The following is an 11,619-nucleotide window of genomic DNA, read 5'->3' on the forward strand; positions in this document are numbered from 1 at the left end:
TAACTGAAAATAAAATAAATTTTATTAATAAATTAAATTTGGTTTACAGATTAATTCTGGTTTACAAAACTAAACCAGAAATTAAAAAATAAAATCAGACCACTACAATTTAGGACACTTAACCAGACCTAAAAAACCTAAACCTAAAGAAAAAACTCCTGCCGCCTCCTCCATATCCTTGTCCCTCTTCCAGCAGCCCTGAACTTTGATTCCTCCAGCCGCCACGAGACTTGTATACTCAAGCCGCCATGAACCTTGCTTCCTCCAGCCGCCATGAACCTTGCTTCCTCCAGCCGCCATGAACCTTGGCTCCTCCACCTATCTTTACCAAAAACAAAACAAAACAAAATCAGATTCGTAATAGAGCAACAGAGAGAGAAGGAGATACACAGATACAAAGAGAGAGAGAGAGAGACGTCGACCGTGGTGGTGGTGACACAAGGGGGAAAACAGTGGTGGTGAGACGAGGAGGAGACGCGGTGGTGGTGAGACGAGAAGGAGACGCGGTGGTGGTGAGACGAGAAGGAGACGCGGTGGTGGTGAGACGAGAAGGAGACGCGGTGGTGGTGAGACGAGAGAGGCGTTGAGAGAGATGGGAGAGAGGCGTTGAGAGAGATGAGAGAGAAGAGATATATGAGATATGAGAATGAGAGGTTAGAGTGGAGAAGAGAGAATCGGGAAAGAAAAAAAAGCAGAGAAGGAGATGATATGAGATCTGTTGTGAGAGAGGGAGAGGGAGAGAGAGAGAGAGAAGAAAAAAATAAAAATAAAATTGAATAAATCTCTACCTTTAGATCTAAGTTAATCCAATGGTTAAGAGTGTGATCTATGTATTTGAATCTGATTGGCCAGAAATTTTGTCTTTCTTTTTCTATTTTTATTTTTGTTTTGTTCTTAAATATTTGATAATTTGTTTTCTAAGTAAATTTTCTTAGTTATATCTTATATATAAATTTTGTATTTTCGAGTTTATAATTTAAGTTTAGAGTTTTCTTTTTTGAACATAATAAGTTTATATTTATTTTAAGAATTGATGTTTAAGTTTGAAAATTTGATTAATATCAAGACTATGATTTAAGATTTTGGATCAGAGTATGAAAATATTAGATTTGAATATTAGGTCTAAGATTTGTAGTTAAATTTTTCAAATTTTAGTTTTGAAGTTTATATTTAGAGTATTGTATGTATAGTAAAGTTTAGTGTATATGGAATATAAAGTTTTGAGTAAGGAGAGATTTGGTTGAAGATAAGATCTAAAAGTAAAGTTTAATATTTTAAATTTTAAAATATAAGATTTTATGTTTAGATTTATGATTTGGGGTATAGTGTTTATGTTTATAGTTTAGGGGTTGGAATATATATTTGGGGGTTAAATTATGATTTGAAATTAAATTATGAATTTAATTTAAGATTTAAGTTAAATTATGAAAAATAATAGAGTTTTAAGGTTTATATTTAGGGTTTAAAGAATTTTAGGGTTTAGGGTTTTAAGCATGTACAAAAAAAAATCGTGGCATTTCGTGGCTATTTTATAAAGACCTACAAAACATTTCGTAGCTAAATCGTAGCAAGAAAATACTCTTTATAAATTGTCTTTTTTTCCTTCAATCTTTGATGATTTGTTTTGTAAATAATTTTTCTTACTTATATCTTATTTCAAAATGTATATTTTGTACTTTGGAATTTAAGTTTAAAGTTTTTTTTTTAACATAATAAATTGATATTTATATTAAGAATTAATATTTAAGTTTTGAAATATTAGATTAATATCAAGATTATCATTTTGGTCATCATTTAAAAAGTTGTATGTTTACACAGAATGTATAATTTATGTTTGAAGTTATGATTTAGGATATAGAGATTGATTAAAGATTAAGGATATGTGGTTAGGAAATTATAGTTAGATCAAGAAGATTAAATTTTAAGTTTAATTTTAAGATTTGATTTTATAATATAAAAAGATTATAGTTTTACGGGTTGTGTTTAGGGTTTAAAACCATGTTTAAGGTTTAGGGGTTCAAATAGCTTTTCTTAGCATTATAAAAATGCTATTATAAGTCTTTTGTAGTTTTATTAAACCGCTTAAATAATATTTTTGGCGCTTAAATCTAAATTTCCGCTAAGTATTGGTGAAATGATGATTTTATTTTTCCCGCTCACGTAATTCTTAAAATAGCATTAGTTAAGTGCTATTTTAGGTTTTTCTCTATCATAGCGTTTATCTAATGCTATTATATAATACGGAAATTTCCAAATCATCTACGATAGCAGTTCAATAAAACGTGCTATAATAATGTGCTATCAATGTAGACTTTTTTTGTAGTGCTTATTTGTAACCAACTTAATTATTATATTCCACTGGACTATTATATTCAATCCTTAGCTTATTTATACGAATTCCATATGTTCAAATAACTAATAATCATTATTATTGATTAAAATCTAATATTTTGAATTGAAAATCTTTTTCCCCGCCCCAACAATCTTCTACTTAGGCTTCGGAGAAAATCAATTAGATTTTCCCTTCAATTTCGGAAAAAATAAGATATATATGAAATTTGAAGCGTAACTACTAAACAATAAATGCAATATTCAAACTTTCAACAATACAGTCTTAGACTTATTATTTTGTTGGTTTCATAATAACACACAGTAAATAGAATATTCCACATATTAATGCAATTGTGACATGCCTTACATGGGTGGTTAAGATATTGGGAAATTACCACAAATACCACATTCATAGTACCACTTTTCATGTTTACACTAACCACTTTTACCCTCACTTTTAATGAAGGATAAAATACAATTATACCCCTAGGGTTAACTAATCTAGACTTAGGGTTTAGAGTTGATGGGTTAGGGTAGGGTTTTTGAAATATGAAATTTATGATTCTAATAAATATATAAATACTTAAAAAATATATTAAAAATAAAAAAATAGTTTCAAACATAATTTTCGTTTTTCAAAAAGAAATTTGAAAAAAAAATTATAAAAAAAGTTCCCATTTGAAAAAGCATAATTCGAAAACATATTTTTTTCTATTTTTTTATTTTTATTTTTTATTATTTTTTTATTTTTTATTTTTTTTATTTTTTCTATTTTTTTTATTATTTTTTTTTTAATTTTTTTAGTTTTTAATTTTATATTTAAATAATAATTTATTATATATAAAAACAAGGGCATAAGAGTCTTTTGCCACTTAATGAAGAGTGTATTTTTGAAAATGTCTCATTAGTGGTGGTAAAAATGAAAAATGGTAACACGAAAGTGGTAAACATGTAATTTCCCCTAAGATATTTCCTCAGCTCTAGAGTTTTGTATCTCCACTATATATTGTTCCTCAGCTCTAAGGAAATTTTATTATACATTATCATAAAATTTTGATTCATAAAAAAATAAAAATATATTTATGCGGATATCCGGATCATATTCTAAAAATATAGATGATACAATATATTGACGGTTTACAAGATAAAATAAACTACTCAATATAAACTATAAAATTAGTATGTTCAGAAATGTTAAAATAAACAATTATTTAAACGGATAAATTTTAAAATATATATATTATCACCTATACAAATAATATTTATTTATACAGAAATAAAAGCAAACATCTGTGCGGGTGCGCAAGTCAAGCTCTAGTTCATTATTAATGTTCTTCATTCTTACCTTAAATAAAAATTACAAAATTGCTTAATATGGCAAAAATATAAATGAAAATTAATAATTTTGAATAAGAAATATTTGATAAAAATTAGTAGAACATCTATCATATTTGTTTAAATTTAAATTAATAAAATAAATTAAACAACCAAATTAACCATATAATATAATTTCAGATTTTTCTGCATATATTTTGATTTTTTTTAAACGACTATAAATTACTAAAATTGTTAAAAGTCTCACATTCAAATTTTGTGTTACATGATTTAAATTTTTATTATTATGATAAGATACAAATGATTTCAAAATCATATAAGTAGGAAGTATCGTTTAATAAACATTAAGATTAAAGTATGCATATATTAATTTCGTTTAAATTAAACAATAAGCCATATAAAATACATAAATATTTTAATTTCGATGCTTTGAACCACAAAAAGTTATTATAAAAGCTTTGAACAAATATAGACAACTTAATATTAAATTTTACATTTTGCATTGAATTTTTTAAAAAGTTATAAATTACTAAAACTATTAATCCCAAAATAAAAGTTTTGTTATCAATGATTTAAAATTTTGTTATAAGAATATAGAAATGATCAAAAAACCTTATGATTAGAAATCATCACTTAATATATATTAATATTAAAAATACACTATATATACATTAATATCATTTAAATTTAATTATATACCATATAAAATAAAAAAGGTAATTGTTTAGATTAAGAAAAAAATTGGGTGTTCACATCAATTTAATTATATACGTAATAGTTACTGATTTCTTAATTAATTAATATATTTGTTATTTCATATATGTAAAAACATATAGTACATAAAATATATATATATATATATATAAGAAATATTCATTTCTGCGCAAGGCGCAGATACAAAACCTAATACTTATATGTAATACTTGTAAATAAGTAGTTAGATCACCCAATTTGGTTTAAAGAATCAATATGAGTTTGTATTGTTGATGACAAAAAAAGAGTAGTTAATTAAACACTTATATATATAGCGAACATTGTACACACATTATCTTTAATGAAGATATTTTCATTTTACTCTCTATGCTAATAAATTCCCTTTTCTTTCGTCAAATCCAATGTAATCTTTTTTTTTAATGAAACATCTACTGTAATCTAATTTGTATAATATGTGGCAATAGGGATTAAACAAAGAGAACTACAGTGAAACCTCTATGAATAATGTTAGGATTACATCAAAACTATAATTTTTTATTAATTTATAGAGATATTAATTTATCGATATACTAATTGAACCAAAAACTCAATTTGAGACTATAAAAATTATATTATTTTATAGAGATTTTTAGTGTATATTAATTTATAAAGTATTTATTTAAAAAGGTTATATTGTAGTGTGGTTTTGGATAAATTTTCTAAACTATAAGCTTTTTGTATGTTTGTTTGTGGAAGTCAAGAACATATTCTACATACAAAGTCAATCATTAATATTGATTATCTTCTCTTCTGCAGAATTAAGTGAAAACAACTTACATATAGATCCAATTAACTCCTTTCACATAGTAACGAAAAATCTTGACCAATACCAAGTCAAAGTCAATGTTGTCTCTTATCCTTATATACATCTTCCAACACAACTCATTTTATCAATAAAAGCATAGTCTTCCATTGTTCTATGTACATACATTCACCTCAGGAGCTAGTTCTTCTCTCCTTAATATTCTCAAGAAAATGCCTATTGGTGAAGTTATTGTAGGGGCTGCACTTGGAATTACTCTGCAAGTGCTTCATGAAGCTATCATAAAAGCAAAAGATAGATCTTCAACCAAAAAATGTATCTTGGACCGCCTCGATGCTACAATCTCCAGGATCACTCCGTTGGTGGTTCATGTCGATAAGATCAGCAAAAGAGTAGAAGATTCTGAGAGGAAAGTCATTGAAGAACTCAAGCGTCTTCTTGAAAAGGCTGTTTCTCTTGTTGAGGCTTATGCAGAACTCAGACGCAGAAACCTACACAAGAAGCATAGGTTTGTATAGTTTATATATAATACATGAAATACTTGAAAAAGTCTTTGTGATTTCTTAAAATGTTTTTATTTGGTTTACATAATATTTATGTGTTGTTGATATATAGGTGCAAGAGTAGAATCAAAGAGTTAGAAGCTTCATTAAGATGGATGGTAGATGTGGATGTTCAAGTCAACCAATGGCTAGATATCAAAAAACTCGTGGCTAAGATGTCTGAAATGAACACAAAACTCGACAAGATCACGTGCCAACCACTGATGGTAGTTGTTTCAAGAGCAATGATAGCACATCACCAGTGTTTTCACAAAGTAGAGTAGTCTCGAAGCAACAGACGGATCTTCAGAGGAAGATGAAGAAGAAAGCCCAAGTAATGGATCCGAACCAAGGATCGATATCCACCTGCCAAGTGATTGCTTAAGCAACAAGTAAAATGAATGCTCATTTGTGAAATATGATGATTATCTTTTTTTTAGTTGTGGTTGTGTGGAATGGAAATGGAATCATGTACACAAATAAAAATGTAGTTTACCAAAAAAATGTGTAGAAATGTAGAATTCTTTTTTTCTCAAATCTAAATGTCAAGTACAGAATACCAATATAAAGAATTTTATAAATGAAGGATGTGAGAAGAATCTTATATATATAATACACATATATATATGTATGTGAATAAAAAAATACAAGATGTGAAAGGAGATGAGAAAAAACTCCAATGTGGTGTCCGAACAGTACGGACAAACTCTCTCTCTCAAAGAGCATAATCTATTTCTCCGTTACTATCAACATCAATCTCAGATTAAGCAAGAAACCATAAAGGCTACGAACAACTTTAAAGACAAAGGTATTCTTGCCCTAAAACCTAACAACAAAATTCTGTATATAGTGGAGAGGAAACACCAACACATTTTAAAGTCGCTAGGGCTCTCATGTTTCATTCTCATATACCTTCAGTCTTGATCTGATCTTGAAACTAATAGCATTTCTACTTCTCGACATGTCATATTTCATGAAACAATATTTTCTTTTGCTGGTTCCTCTCTTTATGATACATCAAAAGTTTTTGTGAGGCCTTGGTGTCTCGTTGGGCCATTCTTGGGCTTATTGGGCTTCGGATAGAACCTGAAAAGAAGACAAGAATAAGATTAATTCTTGTGAAACAAGGAACTCCTAGTTCTAAAGGGAAACAGATACGTATGGCGGTGGATTACTAAATCCTGTTCCAAGTAGAACTAGCTTAGATCTTGTAGTATAAATAGACTTCTCCTATCATTGTTTTAGATACAGAAACACAAAAACTCTCTAAAGCATAGAACACGCAACTAGTGCGAAGCTTGTAACGTTTTCGATTCATAGTGATATAGAGTTTGTCTCCGGTTTGGAGAGGACTCGCCCAACATATTGTTGTGTCGATTTACTTGTTACAAGAAACAGCCAAGGTCGATTCTCTACAGTTTTATTTCCTAGACTTGCATGCCCTGATGACATTGTATCTTATCTACCATCATTTTCCGGTGAAACTTCGGCCCCTGCCCCTTCACCATCTGATGTAGGCTTGCCTTCTGCAACTGCATCTCGTTTACAGAAAAGACCCTATCTGTGCAATTCTGTTAATTCTCTTTATCCTTTATCTGATTTTCTTTCCTATGATAAACTCTCTTCTTCTTATTTTCTTTTATCAACAACTTCTATCTGTATGACCACACCTTCTACTTTCAATGAGACGAAGAAGTCCAAAGAATGATGTAAAGCTGTGGATGACGAGTTTGAGTCTTTACCTTGATACTTGGTCAATTTGTTCTCTCTCTGACGGCAAGAAGACCACTGGAAGCAGATGGCTTTTTAAACCCAAACTGAATGCAGATGGATCAGTTGAGTGCCTAAAGGTCGTTTAGTGGCCAAAGGGTACACACAGCAAGAAGGAGTATTTCTTCATCAGTTAGACATTTCTAATGCCTTTTTAATGGCGATCTGTCTAAATAGATATATTGGATATTCCTCCGGGTTATGCAGAAATAAAGGGGGCTAATCTTCTACATAACACAGTCTTAGAACTCAAAAAGTCTGTCTACGGGTTTAAGCAAGCATCCATACAGTGGTTCTTAAAATTTTCTTCAACTCTTCTACGTATGGGTTTTGAAAATATCAACGGTGATCATACTCTATTATGGTTTCATTCAGCTGATAAGTTTCTCATGGTTCTGGTATACGTAGACGACCTTCTCATTGCCAACAATTCAGAAACTTATGTTTCTTCGTTTATCACTCAACGTTCTTCTTGTTTCAAGCTCCGAGATATTGGACACCAAGATACCTTGGAATTGAAATTGCTCGCTCTGCTTCTGGGATTTCTATATGTCAACACAAGTATACACTTGACCTTCTTACTGATGCTGGATTGCTTGATTGTCATCCTTCATCTGTTCTAGTGGATCTCAGCATCAAGCTTTCCTCTGAAGATGGTGAGCTCATTTCTAACGCTGAAGTTTATAGACATTTGATTGGAAAATTGATGTATCTTACAATTACGCGTTCAGACATATGCTGTCAATATTCCTCAGCTTCACGATTCCTCATATTAAAGCTGCACACAAGGTTCTGCATTATCTCAAAGAAACCATAGGACAAGCTCTCTTTTACCCTGTTGATGATGATTTTCAGGTCAATGCATTATGTGATTCAGATTGGTCACAGTGCCCAGATTCTTGACGTTCTATCTCATGGTTTTGCATCTTCAATGGAAACTCTTTGGTTTCATGGAAATCAAGTAAACAAGATTTCGTTTCTCATTCATCCGCTGAGGCTGAATACAGATCTATGGCCTTCACTACTAAAGAAGTTATATGGCTTTCTCGAATGGTGAATGATTTGCAGGTTTTTTCTCCAACGGTACCGATTCTTTATGTGACAGTACTGCTGCCCTTCATATTTTCCCTGTTTTCACGAGAGAGCCAAGCACATAGAGAGGGATTTCCATTCGAGAGAAGATTGTAGCTGGTCAGATCAAAGCACTTCATGTGAGATCGGAGAATCAGCTTGCAGATCCGTTCACTAAACCAGTCTATCCTACTCTGTTCCATAAGTTCATGTCCAAGATGGATTTTCATAATCTTCTAAGCCATCTTGAGGGAGACTATTAGGTGTTATCATCCCCTATATATTAAAAGAGAAACATTACAAAATTTGAGGTAGTCATGTGTCATCACCACAATGAGTCTTAAAATCTTTAGAGAAATAGGTTGGTCCATCTAAATATATAATCAACTTTTTATCATTATTAATGTTCTTCATTCTTACCTTAAATAAAAATTACGAAATTGCCTAATGTGGCAAAAATATATATGAAATTAATGATTTTGAATCCCCTATATTTTAAAGGAGAAACATTACAAAATTTGAGGTAGCCATGTGTCATCACCACAATGAGTCTTAAAATCTTTAGAAAAATAGGTTGGTCCATCTAAATATATAATCAACTTTTTATCATTATTAATGTTCTTCATTCTTACCTTAAATAAAAATTACGAAATTTCCTAATGTGGCAAAAATATATATGAAATTAATGATTTTGAATAAAATATATTTGATAAAATTTAGTGTTACCTCTATCATATTTGTTTAATTTAAAACAAATAAAATAAATAAACAACCAAATTAACCATATAATAAACTTTCAGATTTTTCTGCATATGTTATATTTTTATTTTTTTTTAAACGACTATAAATTACTAAAAATGTTAAAAGTCTCACATTCAATTTTTTTGTGATTCATTATTTAAATTTTTTGTTATGATAAGATACAAATGATTACAAAATCATATAAGTAGAAAATATCATTTAATAAGTATTAAGATTAAAGTATGTATATTTTAATATTGTTTAAATTAAACTATAAACTATATAAAATTCAGAAATATTTTAATTTCAAAATTGCTTTGAACCAAAAAGAATTATGATAAAAGCTTTGAACACATATTGACAACTTAATATTATATTTTAAACTTTGCATTAATTTAAAAAAAAATTACTAAAACTATTTATCACATAATGAAATTTTTGTTATCAGTGATTTAAATTTTTTGTTATACAAATATAAAATGATCAAAATACCATATGATTAGAAATGATCACTTAATATATATCAATATTAAAAATACATTATATATACGTTAATATCATTAAAATTTATTTATATACAATATAAAATAGAAAAGGTGATTGTTTGGATTAGTGAAATTTATTTGTGTGTTCACACCAATTTAGTTATATATGTAATAATTACTGATTTCTTAATTATTTAATATATATATATATATATATATGCGCGGGTCTTAACCAAGTACTTGTATATAATACTTGTAAATGAGTACTTAGAGTAATTAATTAAACACATGTATATATAGTGAACATTGTACACACATTATCTTTAATGAAGATATTTTCACTTTATTCTCTATGTTAACAAATTCCATTTTCTTTCGTCAAATCCAATGTTATCCTCTCTTTTTTTAGTGGAACATCCAATGTAATCTAATTTGTATAATATGTGGCAATAGGGATTAAACAAAGAGAACTAGTGTGGTTTTGAATAAATTTTCTAAACTATAAGCTTTTTGTATGTTTGTTTGTGGAAGTCAAGAACATATTCTACATACAAAGTCAATCATTAATATTGATTAACTTCACTTCTGCAGAATTAAGTGATCACAACTTACATATAGATCCAATTAACTCCTTTCACATAGCAACGAAAGAATCTTCACCAATACCAAGTCAAAGTCAATGTTGTCTCTTATCCTTAATCCTTATATACATCTTCCAACACAACTCATTTTATCAATAAAAGCATAGTCTTCCATTGTTCTATGTACATACATTCACCTCAGGAGCTAGTTCTTCTCTCCTTAATATTCTCAAGAAAATGCCTATTGGTGAGGTTATTGTAGGGGCTGCTCTTGGAATTACTCTGCAAGTGCTTCATCAAGCTATCATAAAAGCAAAAGATAAATCTTCAACCACAAAATGTATCTTGGTCCGCCTCGATGCTACAATCTCCAGGATCACTCCGTTGGTGGTTCATGTCGATAAGATCAGTAAAAGAGTAGAAGATTCTGAGAGGAAAGTCATTGAAGAACTCAAGCGTCTTCTTGAAAAGGCTGTTTCTCTTGTTGAGGCTTATGCAGAACTCAGACGCAGAAACCTACACAAGAAGCATAGGTTTGTATAGTTTATATAATACATGAAATACTTGAAAAAGTCTTTGTGATTTCTTAAAATGTTTTTATTTGGTTTACATAATATTTATGTGTTGTTGATATATAGGTGCAAGAGTAGAATCAAAGAGTTAGAAGTTTCATTAAGATGGATGATAGATGTGGATGTTCAAGTCAACCAATGGCTAGATATCAAAAAACTCGTGGCTAAGATGTCTGAAATGAACACAAAACTCGACAAGATCACGTGCCAACCAACTGATGGTAGTTGTTTCAAGAGCAATGATAGCACATCACCAGTGTTTTCACAAAGTAGTAGTAGTCTCGAAGCAACAGACGGATCTTCAGAGGAAGATGAAGAAGAAAGCCCAAGTAATGGATCTGAACCAAGGATCGATATCCACCTGCGACGGAGTTCAAGAAAAGGAAGAAAAGATCGTGAGATCCGATTCATGGCCAAGTGATTGCTTAAGCAACAAGTAAAATGAATGCTCATTTGTGAAATATGATGATTATCTTCTTTTTTTTGTGGTTGTGTGGAATGGAAATGGAATCATGTACACAAATAAAAATGTAGTTTACCAAAAAAAATGTGTAGAAATGTAGAATTCCTTTTTTTCTCAAATCTAAATGTCAAGTACAAAATACCAATATTAAGAATTTTATAAATGAAGGATGTGAGAAGAATCTTATATATACAATACACATATATATGTAT

The 11,619-nt window shown here is 29.5% G+C and overlaps 2 protein-coding genes and 1 long non-coding RNA gene across 4 annotated transcripts; 2 read left to right on the forward strand and 1 right to left on the reverse strand.

Annotated features, from left to right (window-relative positions):
- On the reverse strand, window positions 1-1,211 carry LOC117128542. 2 transcript variants are annotated; one of them, XR_004451895.1, is made up of 2 exons: window positions 417-1,211; window positions 1-318 (listed from the first exon to the last, which is right to left on the reverse strand). It is a non-coding gene; the product is annotated as an uncharacterized LOC117128542 (long non-coding RNA). The 2 variants fall into 2 exon arrangements; XR_004451896.1 differs by having other exon boundaries at window positions 423-1,206.
- Window positions 1,212-3,112: 1,901 nt separating this feature from the next.
- Window positions 3,113-8,397, forward strand: LOC103840956 (RPW8-like protein 3). Its single transcript, XM_009117470.3, is given in 6 exon segments — window positions 3,113-5,690; window positions 5,798-5,943; window positions 5,946-6,001; window positions 6,004-6,116; window positions 7,903-8,202; window positions 8,250-8,397. Coding segments are annotated over 6 exon segments (1,059 nt in total). The 5' UTR covers window positions 3,113-5,394.
- Window positions 8,398-9,412: 1,015 nt separating this feature from the next.
- On the forward strand, window positions 9,413-11,619 carry LOC103840957 (RPW8-like protein 3). Its single transcript, XM_009117471.3, has 2 exons — window positions 9,413-10,905; window positions 11,011-11,619. The coding sequence occupies exons 1-2, from the start codon at window positions 10,610-10,612 to the stop codon at window positions 11,363-11,365; spliced, it is 651 nt and encodes a 216-aa protein (XP_009115719.2). The 5' UTR covers window positions 9,413-10,609; the 3' UTR covers window positions 11,366-11,619.

Source organism: Brassica rapa, chromosome A09, assembly GCF_000309985.2.
Source record: "Brassica rapa cultivar Chiifu-401-42 chromosome A09, CAAS_Brap_v3.01, whole genome shotgun sequence".
In the NCBI taxonomy this organism is placed as follows: Eukaryota; Viridiplantae; Streptophyta; class Magnoliopsida; order Brassicales; family Brassicaceae; genus Brassica; species Brassica rapa.